Raw genomic sequence first — 16,069 nt, forward strand, 5'->3', positions numbered from 1 at the left:
GGTTGCCTTTAAAGCCGGATCAGCCTGAACACTGTTTAAATGATAAAAATGAGATTATGCTGTTCTTTGGTAACATTTCTTATGATTTCTTTAAATAATCTTACAAAAAAAAATAGTGCTTTCAAGGAAAGACCACAGGCAATTTAAAGCATGAGTGATGAAAAGGAAGTGCTTCCTAAATCCAGCCTATCTAAATGATATTTCTGGTCCTTAAGCTTAGAAACTTGCCTTTGCAATATTTTTTTTGCCTTGCAAATCCTTACCTTCTGCTTCCCTTAATAAACATAGCCTGCTACTCTAATAATGTATACAGCTCAGGTATATTGTCTGCACAATCTGCACATTGCTTCATGTTTTATACTAGGCATTATCCTAGAAATGCATAGAAAATGGCTTACTCCTAGCTGCATCTTAGTAAGTTACAGTACGCTGAAGAATTCTCAGTGTTCGGTTTGGCAAGCGTAGGAGTGACCTTCTGAAGTCTCCAGTCATTTTGAGTGTTTTATGTGACAATTATAGCCACTCCACATGTGCTTCCCCACCGTCAAACACATTTCAAGTCTCGGTTGAAGTCCTTGAGATGAAACAAAATGCTCAGCTGGAGTTGGAGAGGGCACTGTGAAAATGATCCACAGTTGAAGATTTCTACTGGCAGACAAATCAAGTCCATTTTGCCTTTCACTGAAAAGGCACCAACACTGAACCACAAAGAGTAAGATTGAAAAAGTGGCAAGCAATGCTTTACAAATGAAATGCACAATGAAATATGTAAGTTTGCTAGGTTTTGCTTCATCTCAGCACCTAATCAGCCAGTTGATACACTTCAGAATGACTAAAAATTCAGGATGGGAACAAAGTTGATTCTAAAAATCTAAGTCCCTAGAAGCAGGGAATAACCCTAAACCTTACCCCACCTCAGATTGTGATAATCAATAATCTGTCTGAATTATGGCACAATGGTTTTGAATTAAAAAAAACAACAAAACAAAACATCTGCAACTGTTTTGGCCCGTAGTTTCCCTAAAATTCTTAGGCTTCAATGCAAATCTACTGAAATTTGTTTTCAATGCAATTTCTCTGGTTATTTGTTTGTAGGTTCTGTAAATTATGCTACTCCAAAGTCTATAAGTAGTATACAAAATCTCTCAAACTATAGAAGGGCTAAAACAAAACAAGGTTATGGCATACTTGAAAGGAAACCAGGAAACCTGTAACTGTGGAGTCTGTTTGGCAAGAACAAGGAGTACTTATTCACAGAGAAAATGCTTGTAAAAATTCTGGGTGGTTAGAAAGCTGATAAAAGTAACAAAGAGTTAATCATCTTGCAGACTTTAGCTACAAGTTAGGAATACAGATGGCCTGGAGCAAATAGAATGTGTATTAAATAACTCCAGAAGCATTCATTAGCTAAAACCTAGGAACAATGTGACTGGAGAGCAATAGATTAATAGAATAATGGTTAGATCATTACTAAAATGTTTATTAGATGATATTTCTCATATATCCCCCTTAAACCACTTTCTGGTTTAGTGAAAATGTATAAAACTTTCTTAATCCTTTGTTCTGGGTTCCTGGCATTTTGGACAGGACTCCTTCATTTTGGAGCACTTCAATAAAAGGAAACAAAACCTTCACCTTGTGTCTGGTGTCCTTCATAGGCCTCGGCACCATTGTCAGACCCGAATTGGGGACAACAGGACATGCAGAAGAGCAGTAATATAAAAACTACAAGCCTAATAAAACAAAAAGCCATAAACATAACAAGGCAGTATTTGAAGCATATCTAACTCAAACCATTTAATATCCAAAGGTTTCTACTGAAGGCCAAAAAAGGGTGGAGGGCATTCTTGAAGTAAGCTCTTTTTAAAAGAGGACAGTCATTGAGATTACCAATCTATTTCTCCCCTCATATTGAATCTCCTTATAGAAAGGCTTCCAACATATACAGTATCCTCCTTGAACCAATATTAGACAGATAGAAATGCATGTGTGCATGACTGTATGCACATTTTCATGGCTTTTCTTTAGAAGCTGAAGGGGGTATTGCATTTTCTTTTCCTAATAACAATCCTATGAAACATATTCAGCTAAGAAAGTATGACTAGACAGAGTCATCAAGAAAGCTTGTGTCGTTGAAGGGTAAACCTGAATCTGAGTTGTCCTGCTATCAGCCCAACATCTTAATCTTACATAATTTTGGCTCATGTTGGTTTTACAGTGTTTGCTGTTGCTTTGCTTTTGCTCTGTAAAATGTTGATATGGAGATTGTTAAAAATATTTCCAAATGTAAAATGATTCTTTTCTTGTTTGTTTGGATTTTTCTTTTATAATACACTCACGGACATGGCTTTTGTATTCATTTTTCAAAAAGAAGTGATTCTTTTCTACAGTTTGAATAGAGATTCAGGCTAGCAGTTTCCATTCAGTGTCTTTTGTTTGTGTTGTTGTACAGTCTATTTTGGCAGATTTTGAAAATCTATTCCTACAAAAAGTTGCAATAGATTGTTTTTTTCATTCAATGCTTTTCTCCTTTGCTGTATGTGACATAAATCTCATATTCGGGATATTGGCCCAAACTGGTACTCTCAAATATGTGAAACTCCAATTTCATTTTTTCCTGGCCAACATATGACAGTTAGCTGAGGCTGATTGCAATAGTCATATAAAATATCTTGAACATACCAGGTTGGAGAAATTGTTGAAACCCAAACTTATAATGAAGAAAAAAAAAAAAGTAAATAACTACCTATGCCACCATCCTGAAAAAAATATAGAGTTTAGAAGAAAAGCTTGTTGCTGTACGATACAAATTATAATATAATAATTATGCCATAACTATACTAATAATTGCAGTATTCTGTCACATTTTAATAAAGATACCTGGCAGAGAACACAATGGTATAAGCCTATAAAAATAGGCCAAATGTTCAATGAACAAGGAAATAGGGTCAATGATATTTCTGAATATTATTTACTCTTATATAATATATACAGTGATCCTTCGATTTTTGCGGGGGTTACGTTCCAAGACCTCCCGTGAAAATCGATTTTCCGCGATATAGCGGCGTGGAAGTAAAAACACCATTTTTGGCTGCCCCCCCCCAGCGCCTCTGGCGCCCTCGCCGCTACCGCCCGCCCGCCTGATCCACCCCATTCCCCGTAGGCACCCGCCCGCCGTTCGCCGCTCGCCCGCTGCCCACTCCCTTCTGTCCAACCTGCTGTTAAGGACGGCTAAGCAACTTTTCCCCACGCGCACACACACACGCACACAAAGCGAGAAGGGGGCGGGAAGGAGAAGAGGCGGCGGGAGGCAGTCCCGCGTCCCGCTGCCCTAAGGCTTCCCTTCCCCCAGCATCTACCCCTTGGCTCACCCCTTAAGCTCATGCCTCTTCTCCGCTGGAGCGGGCAACTGTCCTCGCCCGCCTCTGCTCCCCTTCGTCCAGCTCCCACTCACCCGCCGAGCCCAGGAGCAGCCACATTGCCGCCAGCGCAACAGCTGCTCTGCAAAACTTTGGGGGGGCTCTCCCGAGAGCCTCCGCCTCTCGGCCCGGCCCAGGCCCAGGCTGCTGCTGCTGTGGTGGTAGTGGAGAAGAAGAAGGAGGAGGGTCAGGGGGAGGCTCCCTTCCAGCCAGCCGGACCCTCATGCCCAGCCTGCCGCCTGCCTTTCTCCTTCGCTCCCTCGCGCTTCTTGCCAAACGGAATGGCCACTGTGCCGCCCTCACGACGTCCCGGAGCCCAGGCTGCTCCCGCCTTGCCCGAAGGTAGGAGTGGTCGCGACGGCTCACGCCTTCTCCTTGGAGCCCCTTGGCACCGAGGGGAAAGTAAGTCCATTGGAGCGCAGCCTCTAAACTGCACCGGCGTCTTTACATGCTTTCAATCCCCATTTTAATTACTGTATTTTCTTCTTGTTGAGAGATTTCTAGCTGTCCTGGTATAGGTTTTTTTTTAAATTATTTTCTGAGCCAGAACTGCAGAAAAAACAATTGCTGCCAGTCTGCCTTCCATTGAGGACTTTATATACAGTACTGCAAAAGAGGGCGGTCAAAATAACCGTGGTATAGGAAAAAAAACCTTGGAGTATTTTTTAATTAATATTTTTTTAAAAACCGTGGTATAGCGTTTCGCAAAGTTTGAAGCCGCGAAAATCGAGAGATCACTGTATAAGGTAACTATATAATATATAAGTAATACTTACTATTATTTCTTCTTTAAAAAGTGTTTGCTATAGTTTGTAATAAAAACAATATTTGGGGCAAAGATACAATCCTTCATTGATTGAGTGATTATGTGCCATTAAGTTGCTGCTGATCTTAGTAGTCATATATATGTTCTTCAAGATAATATATGCCCAGTGAATGTGTAGAATGTGGTAGTAGGCATGTGAATGTTTGATTTTTTAAATGTTTAGCTTTTTAAGATAATTTTTAAATTAATTATTTCTATTAATTGGATTAGAAGTGTTTTATATATTGTATTTTTTATTGAAATGTTGCAAGCCGCCCCAAGTCCACGGAGAGGGGTGGCATATAAGTCAAATGAATGAATGAATGAATGAATGAATGAATGAATGAATAAATAATATGCATTACAGATTTCTCACAAGAGCTAGGTGTTACTACAATGTGTCTATGCTATATTTTGAGATACTCATTTGCTCCTTCAGTGTCTTGAGAACTCTGGTTAGATTTGTTCACTGATCTATTTATTTGATCGTGGCTAACACAAAATCTGCCTCTTGCACATCTCCCTTGCACCCACGTCCACCTTCACAGACCTCTACTGTTCCTCTTGTGCAAACTCTTGCACATATTCCCTGACCTGCACCGTGTCTGTTGTGAAGCTCTTGGACTCTCTCCTTTCATGTACTCCTTGCACCCTCCCAACCACTGAAGAGCTACCAAAATTTTTACTACCACACCGTGTGCGTGGCTTAGGCAGGATGCCCTGCATTTTCTTTCAACATCTTTCAGTGCAAATTGGATGCTCTGGGGTTGAACTCCATTTTTACTACCCAACTGTGCCCCCCCCATCCAGGCAGTAGCCCACCCCTGCTCCCAACCCATGCTGCACTTCTCACATACCCCTTGCACTCCACAATATTCCTAGTTTGCCACAAAATTGAATCTTCTAGTTACACAAGAAGCTACACAAGAAATGTCCTAAGATCTAATAAACTGTCATGGAAACCCCTTTGCTAAGACATTATAGCCTATCTAAATTATTAGAATAGAACAACAGAACAGAACAGAATTATTTATTAGCCAAATGTGATCAGACAGATAAGGAATTTGTCTCCAATGCATAATCTCAAACTATACATACAAACAGCAATTATGAAGGGAGGGGGTTGAACCAAAGTGGATAAATAACAATATGAGTATCCTGGCACTAATACATAATAGTGATATTATGTCACTGCATACATGTTATTACAGTATTTTAGTACCATTGCTTGTTTGTTACAAAAACCACTGGAATGTAGTATACCTTATTCAGACTTTTTCCATTTGCTTGGAAAACTTTAATGCTAGCTTTTTGTAACCATAAGTACTAGAAAACATGATATATCATCAGTCAAAATTATTTGTTTCTGAATAACAGTCATTTTGAGGTATTAATACTATTTTACCTTCTCAATCTTTATATAATTTACCATATAAAAGCACTGTCCCTTTCTGCTTATAGTAAGACCATTTTTATGTTTAGATCTTCTGATGGAGGAAAATTCCCATTCATCCTCCCACTTAATAGAGTTATGGAAAGACTATGAATAAAGATATGGCAGCAAGCACTCCAAATTTTGAATATACTATAAAGTACTTCCATTGTTCACAGAAGAACCATGTTGTGAAAGATTATTTTTGCTTTAAATTGGTGGTTTTGCTTTTCAGAATTGTTGTTACTGCATTAATTCAGCCTAGGTTGACATCTGCAGGCACAATAAGCCAGATAGGAGTTTAAAACTGTCAACAATGTTAATTCTTCTGTCAAGACAAAGCTTTACAACCTTTCCTGAAGCACTGTATGAGAAAAGTTCTTCCATACATATATCAAATTGACGATTTACCAATTTGTAGATACTCACAAAGGAAAGATAAGTAAGTGAATGAGGGAGACTAGTAATAACATCACCTATAGTTCCAGAGAATGTAAGAAGGAATTGTCCTAGAAGTTATGTTTTATCAATTTGGTTTAAAAAAAAAATAGATCCCTGTTACCAAATGTCAATTCTTTCATGTTTTGTTGAAATGACCTTGAAATTTTTTTATTGATAGCTTTTTAAATGTTTTATTCCTGCCTTTAAGATTTTTAGAAATAAGTCAGGCAATGAATACAATAAACATGCCTTCTTCCTCCTATTTTTCCTACAACAAACCCATCTAGTGAGTTGGGTTGAGAGAGAGTGACTGGTGCAAAGTCACCAAGGTGGCTTTGATGCCTAAATCAGGATTACAACTCACAGTCTCCTGATTTTTTCATAAGTGCCTTAACAATTGAATTGGAACTGGATTATCATGACAATACAAATCTAAATAATAATAATAATAATAATAATAATAATAATAATAATAATAATAATAATAATAATAATATATAAAATACACATTAAAGGGAACTGATTCTATAAATACCACCATCCTAACAATAATTTTTATAGTATCCTTATAGAAGAACCTTTCCCACTTGTGTCACTTTGTGTAGGTTTTATTTTTAACAAATTGAAATAAAAAGCAAAAAAGGTATAAAGTGCATAGTAAGCTGCAAGCCCATAGGCCTTACAGGTATATAAAGACAAGACCATTACCATAAATCAAAAGATATTAATAACCGACATGTGAATGGAATCTGGACGTTTTACAAGAAAAACTCTTCCAAATAATGGAAAATATGTTTTGAAAGAAATACAACATATTGAATTGAAAACCCCCCCCCCAAAGTTTAGATTTGAGATGGAGTGAAAGTTTCTGAACTCTTTTGTATAAGAGGATTTATTATTTATTTATTTATTTATTTATTTATTTATTTATTTATTTATTTATTTATTTATTTATTTATTTATTTATTATTTAGATTTGTATGCCGCCCCTCTCCGTAGACTCGGGGCGGAGATGGGACATTGTACTCACAGTTGAAAGGCCGGCATGCCTTAGCAGCTGGCCGACATTTGCCAAAGGGGCTGGATAAACAGGACACCAGTTATTCAAGTGAGGGGCGATGGGAATAATTTACAGCTACTTGGGCACCTCCCAGTTACTTCTACGGGGTCCCTTGTAAGCAAGGGGGTGGGGGCGGTACTAAGAGACCTATTTAAGGGGTATCATGCCGACATGCCTGTCCTTTTTCCCTTTTGCATCGCCCCTCAAGTCGGACACCCACCCACTCTCCGCTATGTCCAGTGTGCTAGGAAAGGGTCGCTCACATGGGGGCCGAGTAGGAATTTTTTGCAGCTGGGATACCTTATGTCACGGCTGTTTTTTTCGCCTACTCCACACTGGAAAGGCAGGAGTGGATTTGGTTACGGGGTGTTACAAGTGTAAATAGTAAAAGGCCAATAAATTCTTAATTCCCCTATGGTCAAGGGGTTAGCAGAAATGGGCAGAAAAGGGGGTGCCAGGTGCAACTGTGTGTTCTCCTATGGGCATCTTTTTGGGAAGATGATGGAGAGCCCCGCACCAGAAACCCAAGTTTCGATCTGATCAGGGGACTTGGTTGGGGGGGGGTGCTGCCCCTGGGGGTCACATACATCATTTCCAGTACTGGGTCAGGGTATTGGGCCCTATGGTTATACACAACCTCTAGTTCTGGGTCATGGCTCGTGAGCCCTGCCACATGACTGGGGTGTGGCTAAAGTTGGGTGAAGGTGAGTATTAGCTTCACACTACTGTACTTGGCAAGGAGCTTCGCCCATAGATGCCCAAGTATGTTTCTGGCAAGGAATTCCGCCCACTTGGTGACCTCTGCAGGTCTTTATCATAATCAATAAAAAGTGATCCATTATAACCCAGCTCTGGTGTCCGAGTGGTTATTCCGCCTCCTAGGCAAATATGCTGCTTCTACTGTGTCGTGGGGTGGACAACTATGGTTTAGTATGATTCAAAGATCATTTGACCAATCCAAAGATTATTTTTTTCCCCTCACCTCTTGGTAAAGCCTTGATAAGGAAGCAATCTAAGAAGGAGGAAGGGCAGGTTAAAGTTCGCAATAAAAGTAATATCAGTGTAAGTAATATAAAAAGACAAAGTGTAGTAGGAATACTATGTTATAAAATCCATCTCTACATAAGTTAGGAAAAAAGGGACTTTGTGTAATTGCCTTTACACAAGACAGTTACATCATCGATTTCTGTATTTAGTTGCCTTTTGGGTAAATGTTGTCTTTATCTTCAATAAGAACTAGGAAAGCTTTACATTCCAGTATTTTGAATACTGACAGAAAATGAAAGGTTTCATGTTAGAAGCCACAATAACATTAAAATGATGGTTTATGTCTCTTGACATCACAACACAAAAGATATGATTGTGTATGCTGCACAGTTGCATTATGTTGTCTATCAGAAATAAGTAAATCACAACTCTTTTCCTCCAAATAATGGTTCCTGTATTTTTCTAAAAAAAAATATATGGTAAACTGTGAATAACATCAGAAAACATAAAAATCTGTTACGACTCAATGCTTATATTCTATACTCTAAGTTGAGTTGCATTGTGTTGGCTGTAAATAGAGCCAAGCTCTAAATAATATCTAAACTCTGACTAAGGGGGAAGCTTTCAAGTCACTTCAGTCAGCCTGATCTCAAGTGAGCTAAGAAGCTGGAGAGTTAAGTCAAGTCACATCATATGGAGGAAGCTATTGAAAACGCAGTTGAGGAATGCAAAGTCCTGTTTATCTCCTTCAGAATTCTTAGTGGAGCAACTTCATTGAAGTTGCCTGAACATAAATTTTACCTGTGCAAAATCAATTAATTAATCAGAGGCAAGCTAAATAACTAAACAATCCTTTAGCCAACTGACAGCCCTACTCTAAAAAAGGGCATTTGTTTGTATGTAAGTGTGCATTAGTAATCAGCCAAGCATATAATTCTTCCTATCTACCCTGAACTAGCTATTGATTTTCTGCTCCATATGTAATGCCCTTAAAATATATATATATATTTCCCTGTTGCAAAGCATTCTTAGTGACTTGGTGCAACTACCTCTGTGCAGAAAGCATAAACTCTGTCCCCAAACACATTGCTGACTCCAGTGATGGGCTCCCACAGGAACGGTCAGGAATGCAGTTCCGGTAACAAAATTTGGAGCTCCACCCCAGAACACCCAATTTGCACTGAAAGATGTTGAAACAAAATGCATAAGCCTACCACAGTGTGGTAGTAAAAATTTTGGTAGCCCATCACTGGCTGACCCTCATAGAGGCAGTTCAACATAGAAGTCAAATCACAATGCTTAATATGATAAAAGGGAAAAAAATTAACTACACAAGTATTAATGATATCATTGATTTGTTTTACAACATCTTTAAATGAAATTTTGTCCATTTCCCGGGGCTTGTATCTCATAAACAATGGTAGGAAAAGGCATGGTCCATACAGATCCATGATTGATTCCTGAATGTCAATTTGCATGAAAAAGTGGTAATAAAAGTGTGATTTTAAAAAAAAGCAATTAAGATCTTATTTTTTATTTAAAAATCTTTTTGGGGGAGGCCAATTGAACTTTTGAGTACACATGCAGAGAAATGTAAAATTAAAGGAAGCTTTAATCATGTCTTTCTCTTTTCCCTAGGAATGCAATTTTAAAGGCTGTACATGCTTTGAAAATGATTTAGAAATCTTTTGGAAGTTGAAGAACACAATGTGCTATTCAGCACACATGTCTTTTTTCAGGCTTCTATGTAAGCATGTGAGCCACCCTGAGAAGGGCAGCATGTAAGTCTAAATAATAATAATAATAATGATGATGATGATGATGATGATGATGATGATGATGTTGGTTAGTGACTGTGATACATCACTAACCAACACTGTGCGAATCTTCAGCAATGACATCAGCATGGAGTTTGGCCTGCATAAATGTGCCACAGTGGCACTGAAAAAGGGGAAAATCACTGAAAGTGAGGGCATTGAAATGCCAAATGGTCAAACCATCAACTGCCACCAGCCAGAAGCCTACAGATACTTGGGCATCTTGCAACTGGATAATATCAAGCATGGTCATGTGAAAATTGTGATCAGCAAAGAGTACATCCAGAGGACCAGAAAAATTCCGCAGAGCAAACTGAATGATGGCAACACTATCAAGGCTATAAATACTTGGGCCATACCTGTCATTAGATACACAGCTGGCATAGTGAACTGGACTCAAGCAGAGCTGGACAACTTGGACAGGAAAACTAGAAAATTGATGATAATCCATCATGCACTACACCCTTGCAGTGACATTGACAGGCTGTATTTACCAAGGAAAATAGGCAGCAGAGGACTTTTGCAAGTAAAGCAGACAGTGGAAGAAGAGAAGCATCCACTAGCTGACTATGTGAAGGAGAGCAAAGAGTCAGCATTGATGGAGGTCAACAATAGGAAGCTTCTCAAGGTGAAGCAAACCAAGGACCAGTATAGAAAAACTGTAACTCAATGTCATATGGACAGTTGGCGGAACAAAGCATTGCATGGCCAGTTCTTGGAGAAGATTGAAGGCAAAGTGGATAAAGAAAAGACCTGGTCATGGCTTACAAGTGGAACACTCAAAAAGCAGACAGAAGGACTAATACTGGCGGCACACCATACAAGCGTAACACACAAGACACCCTGATTGTGAGAAAAAGAAAGTATGGATCATCAACATCGCAATCCCAGGGCACAGCAGAATTGATGAGAAGCAGTTAGAGAAATTAGTGAAATACGAAGATCTAAAAATCGAGCTGCAATGATTCTGGCATATGCCAGTGAAAGTGGTCCCAGTGGTACTTGGCACGCTGGGCGCAGTGCCAAAGGATCTCAGCGGACATTTGAAAACCATTGGAATTGACAAAATCTCCATCTGTCAATTGCAAAAGGCCGCTTTACTGGGATCGGCAAACATAATTCGCCGCTACATCACACAGTCCTAGATGCTTGGGAAGCGCCCGACTGGTGATGAAATATGAAATCCAGCATAGTGATCTTGTTACACAGGCCAACGGAGTGTGTGACTTCAACAAACATAAATAGCTTGTGTGTGTATATGTATGTGTGTATGTGGACACACACACACATGCACACACATGCACATATTGGAAAGTCATTTGGACCAGAGAAGTGTGGTCAGATATTCATCAATAGAGAATAGTTAAGACCAATAGGGTGGAACTACCAGGGGGCCACACAGCAGACATATAGACCATCTTCAAATACCACGGTATCCCAAAATTTGTAAGTATCCCTCAAATACCAAGAAATCCCAAATATCTTGATATCTCACTTGGAACCATGATGAGAAGGGCAGGAAGTTAGCAACATTCAAGTACCAACAAAAAATAAGCATATCCTAAAGAGTCAGCTCAGCGGGAACAAGTTTCATGTCATTAACATTTATGCACTGCCAATCATCAGATTCCCTGTCAGTATAGTGAATTGGCCAAAGGAGAACATGGAAGCTACTGATGTGAAAATTCTGAAGTTCCTCACAATGTACAGAATATCAACCCCAAGTCTAATACTCAGAAATTGTACATCAGCCAGAAAGAAGGTGGGAGGATCTTGTGAGTATCAATGCCACCATCCTAGATGAAACCCAGAGCATCTGGAATATCTTGGTAAGATGATTTCAAATGAGGAGTGGCTGAAAAATGCCTGAGGAAGTAGAGGAAGTGTCATGACAATGCGAGATCCTGCATGGGATGTCAACATTGGCTGACATTGAAAATCCTATCAGTGGCTGGAAAAGGCTGGACTGAACACTGAACATATAGCACATGAACTAATATAAGATTCATAGAAGTAAAGATTTTTCAGATTAGACATTGTAGTTCACTGTAATTAGTTAGCATTATTGTGCCATGTAAAATAGAATTTAATTTTTCTTTATTTGGATACTCACGGCAGTCAATTTTTTTCACAGCTTAGATCCAATACATTATTCAGCACATTAAATATTTATGATATAACATTAACAACATACAATTAATTTTGAAAAAAAAAAAAGAATTACCTAGAAGAACCTGCTAGCTACATAACTGAGGGGCCCCAAACAGGTTCTTCTAGGACATCTACTGTATGTCAGGTATACTGAGATGGATTGAAGAAGATTGTCCTGGAATACCTCATATTGAAATCATCTAGGTTCTAGGACTTTAAAAATCAAAACTGTCATTTAAATTGTACTTGGAAGCGAATAGAAAGCCAATCAAAGGACTAAAACACATGTGTAATGTGTTTCTGTCAGCAAGTATTTTCCAACAGCCAAACTATTGTAATTTGGACTAGCTCAAACTTTTTGAAGGTAGCTCCAGGTAGAATGCATTCCAGATACAATGACATTATATTATATTTCATTCTACTACAGAGGAAATATTGAGTCCGTCATCTGCATCTCTATAATTGTCTGGCTCATTTCTGAAACCCAACAAGATAGACACAGACTTCAGAGGATAATCAGAACTGCAGAAAAAACAATTACTGCCAACCTGCCTTCCATTGAGGAGCAAGATTTTTTTTAAAGGGGCAGTGAAAAAATTTACTGACCCCTCACATCCTTGGACATAAATTGTTTAAACTCTTAACCTCAAAATGACACTATAGAGCATTGAACAGCAAGGCAGCTAGACACCAGAACAGTTTTTCCCCAAACGCCATCACTCTGCTAAACAAATAACACTCTCACCACTGTCAAATTATTCACTAAGGCTGCATTACTATTACTATTACTCTTCTCATCGTTCCTATCACCCATTCTTCCCTGACTGTATGACTGTATGACTGTAACTTGTTGCTTGTATCCTTTTGATTTATATTAATATTGATTGTTTCCTGATTGCTTATTGGTACCCCATGACAATCATTAAGTGCTGTACCTCATGATTATTGACAAATGTATCTTTTCTTCTATGTACACTGAGGAGATATGCAGCAAAGACAAATTCCTTGTGTGACTAACCACACTTGGCCAATAAAGAATCCTATCCTATCCTATCCTGAAGTCTTTCCCACTTAAAATCAACTTGCTCACTTAGCTGATAATGGGAATATGAGGCCTAAACACAGCTTCTCAGTCGCAAAGTAATTAATAATTCTGTGGTCTACATCCCTTTAGTATAGGGTGTCAAACTCCCAGCACACGGGCCAATTGCATCACACACTGGTCATGCCGGGTTTAACAAAGGGGGGAAAAGTCTCAAGGTGTCACATGTTGCTGCTGTGATGACATGAGTCTGATACGTTATTCTGGTAGTTGGATTAACTAGCTTCTTCAATGATAGATGTCCAAAAATTAACTAAAGCAGAACTTTTGTGGAGTGTGCTTGGAAATTATTATGATGTTGTTTAGTTTATGGTTCTATTTTTTGAACTTTAAATTGTTAGTTTATTTTTTTATTGCTAAGGCAACACACACAATTCTATATGTGTGGTTATATTACTGTTAACTCCTGAAAGCTGTTATTTATTTCCATGAAATTAAATCAATCAGTAGCATGGGGGCTACATCTGCTTTATTTTACTCAGAACTTCTGTGAAGCAAAATAGTTGTTACAGTTGAGATTACTGAAACATACCATTTTTTTAAAAAAAGAGTAGATTAATTTTTATAATTGAGACAGAGTAAAAAGCTGTCACCGTTAATCATACTTGATAATATTGCTGTATTACCTGTCCTGCTTTTGCATTCTCACAAACAAAAGTTTCATAGAACTTGGCAAATTCTGGGGCATGATCATTTATATCCAAAATCCGAATGAAGATGGGAGTCTGAGTACTTTGTTTTGGATTGCCTGAAACAAAATGGACAAAATGGAGTTTGATCACAATATTGTATCACTTCTTTTTCTGAGATTCAAAAATAAGCGCCAGTGCCTTATGTTGTAAACATGGCATAACTCAATGTCATTTAGAGATGTCATTCTGAAATAATATAATAGCAAAATAAAAACAAACAATGTATTCCAAGAATTAGGAGGACTTTCATGGCCATCTACTGAGGGATACAGAGGAGTAAATAATGAAATATGAAATATGCCTCATGGAATCTTGACACAAACTTCATTTTTCTTACATCATGAGTTTCATGCAAGTAGGCAGCGGGCAGAACTTGCATTGTGATATCATAATGTTGCTTTGTCATTTTGTCAAAAGCTCCATTTGCTACAATTGCCTGTGGGGACTTCAAAATATTTCTCCTGCAGAAGGAGAGAGTATATAGATTCAGTTCAATCCTATATATCTCAATTCAGATATTTCTGTTTTCAACTGACTGTCGTATGTTTTGTTTTTAGTGTACATAGCACTGAAGATAATAAAACCTTTGTTTTGGCCTTGGGTATCAAGGGCTTCATGCCATTAAGACATTCCTAAAGCTATCTCACCAAAACTGTTTTGATTGTGGCAATATAGAAATTTAATACATAAATAAAAAGCAATACTAACATTTGATATTGAAGCTGAAATCCAAACACTTTCCCATTGACTATATTAGGACTTTCTTCCAAATACATTTGTACAGGGACTAGGCTTTATTTATTAAATTTGTATTTATTTATTACATTTGTATGCCGCCCCTCTCCGTAGACTCCGGGGTGGCTCATAGCAGTAATAGAAAACAATGTACAATTCAAATCTTTGTCATTACTTTATAAAAACTCTCACTAATTGCAGCAGTCTCAGGTTTTTGCTCTCATAGACTAACAAGAGAGCCTTTAACTTTCATGTAAAAATGCAAGAAAAGATCTAAAGTTCAGCACGGCGGATGTACTTTGAAAGAAAAAGATAATTTTCACAAACATGCTTTTTCAGGAGCCAACTGGGTTTTCTTGGTTTTTTCTTTGAAGATGTTTTGCTTCTCATCCAAGAAGTTTCTTCAGTTCTGACAGGGTAGTGGGGAATGGAATCCTTCCATGACCTGGATGACTGAGAATCTCTACAGACTTTTAGCTATACAATTTGGGCTGAACACCTTTTGAATGGTTTGGAGTAGTAATGGATTTTCAGAGTGGGGGGGGGAGAGGATTGTAGACTACAGAAACTGGGAGCACTACTCAGGTGATTCCTGAGGTCATCTCAGGATGCAAATGACCAGCTGTCTGCAAGGAATATAAATCCTTCCATTCCCCACTATTCTGTCAGAGCTGAAGCAGCTTCTTGTATGAGAAGTGAAATGTCGTTAAAGAAAAAAACAAGGAAGTCCAGTTACCTCCTAAAAAAAAACCACCTTTGGGACACAATGCCCTGGATGGCAGAGAATGTCTACAGAAAAAGATCACTGGTTCAATTCTCAGTATTTTCAATTAAGATGAGTAAAGTTTCAACTTGAAACTGTGGACAGCTGCTTGTAATAAGAGAAACTGCCTATCCAATTTAAAACCGATGGCTGGAACATTCTGACAAGTTGTTGAGAAACCATGTAAAATTGCTCACCATGTTTGCCACAATAATTTGGTCAAGCACAATCGTTATGTGTTCTTTATTTAGCACTGACCAATAAAAGACCGGTTAATGCTAGTCTAAAACTATTAGCTATTTTTTCACTAGATTTTATGCCTATATCATGTATTCTTACCTTCCTTATTTTTTTAAAAAAAATAATTTTCAGGATTGTTAGCAAATGCCAGAAAAATTACACTGGTAAACTAAAAAAACAAACTAATCTAGCATATCTTGAAGAAAAAAGTATGCGAGGATTTGTTTTCCGTAGGTCTAGGATGCCCTCTAGTTGCAAACTGGATTTTCGAAACTCATTTTGTAGCCTTTAAATGTTTATTTTCCATTGCCATTAGCATTTAAAATGCACTAATATCTTATATCATACCTATTGTATTATAAGTCAGTTTTTAAAACCTGTAAGTATAATTGCATTGGGTGTCATGTTGTATAAGCAAAAATAGT

At 38.2% G+C, this 16,069-nt stretch overlaps 1 protein-coding gene across 3 annotated transcripts in view; it reads right to left on the minus strand.

Annotated features, from left to right (window-relative positions):
- Positions 1-16,069, minus strand: part of CDH9 (cadherin 9) — a 124,331-nt gene that overhangs the window by 10,120 nt on the left and 98,142 nt on the right. For 2 of the 3 annotated variants that reach the window (XM_070749085.1, XM_070749087.1), the window contains one exon: positions 13,841-13,962. In XM_070749085.1, the coding sequence (XP_070605186.1) occupies positions 13,841-13,962 (122 nt within the window). Of the gene's footprint in view, positions 1-13,194; positions 13,207-13,840; positions 13,963-16,069 lie in introns of all 3 variants that reach the window. The other variant, XM_070749086.1, reaches the window with a different exon arrangement.

This window comes from Erythrolamprus reginae, chromosome 3, assembly GCF_031021105.1.
Source record: "Erythrolamprus reginae isolate rEryReg1 chromosome 3, rEryReg1.hap1, whole genome shotgun sequence".
In the NCBI taxonomy this organism is placed as follows: domain Eukaryota; kingdom Metazoa; phylum Chordata; class Lepidosauria; order Squamata; family Dipsadidae; genus Erythrolamprus; species Erythrolamprus reginae.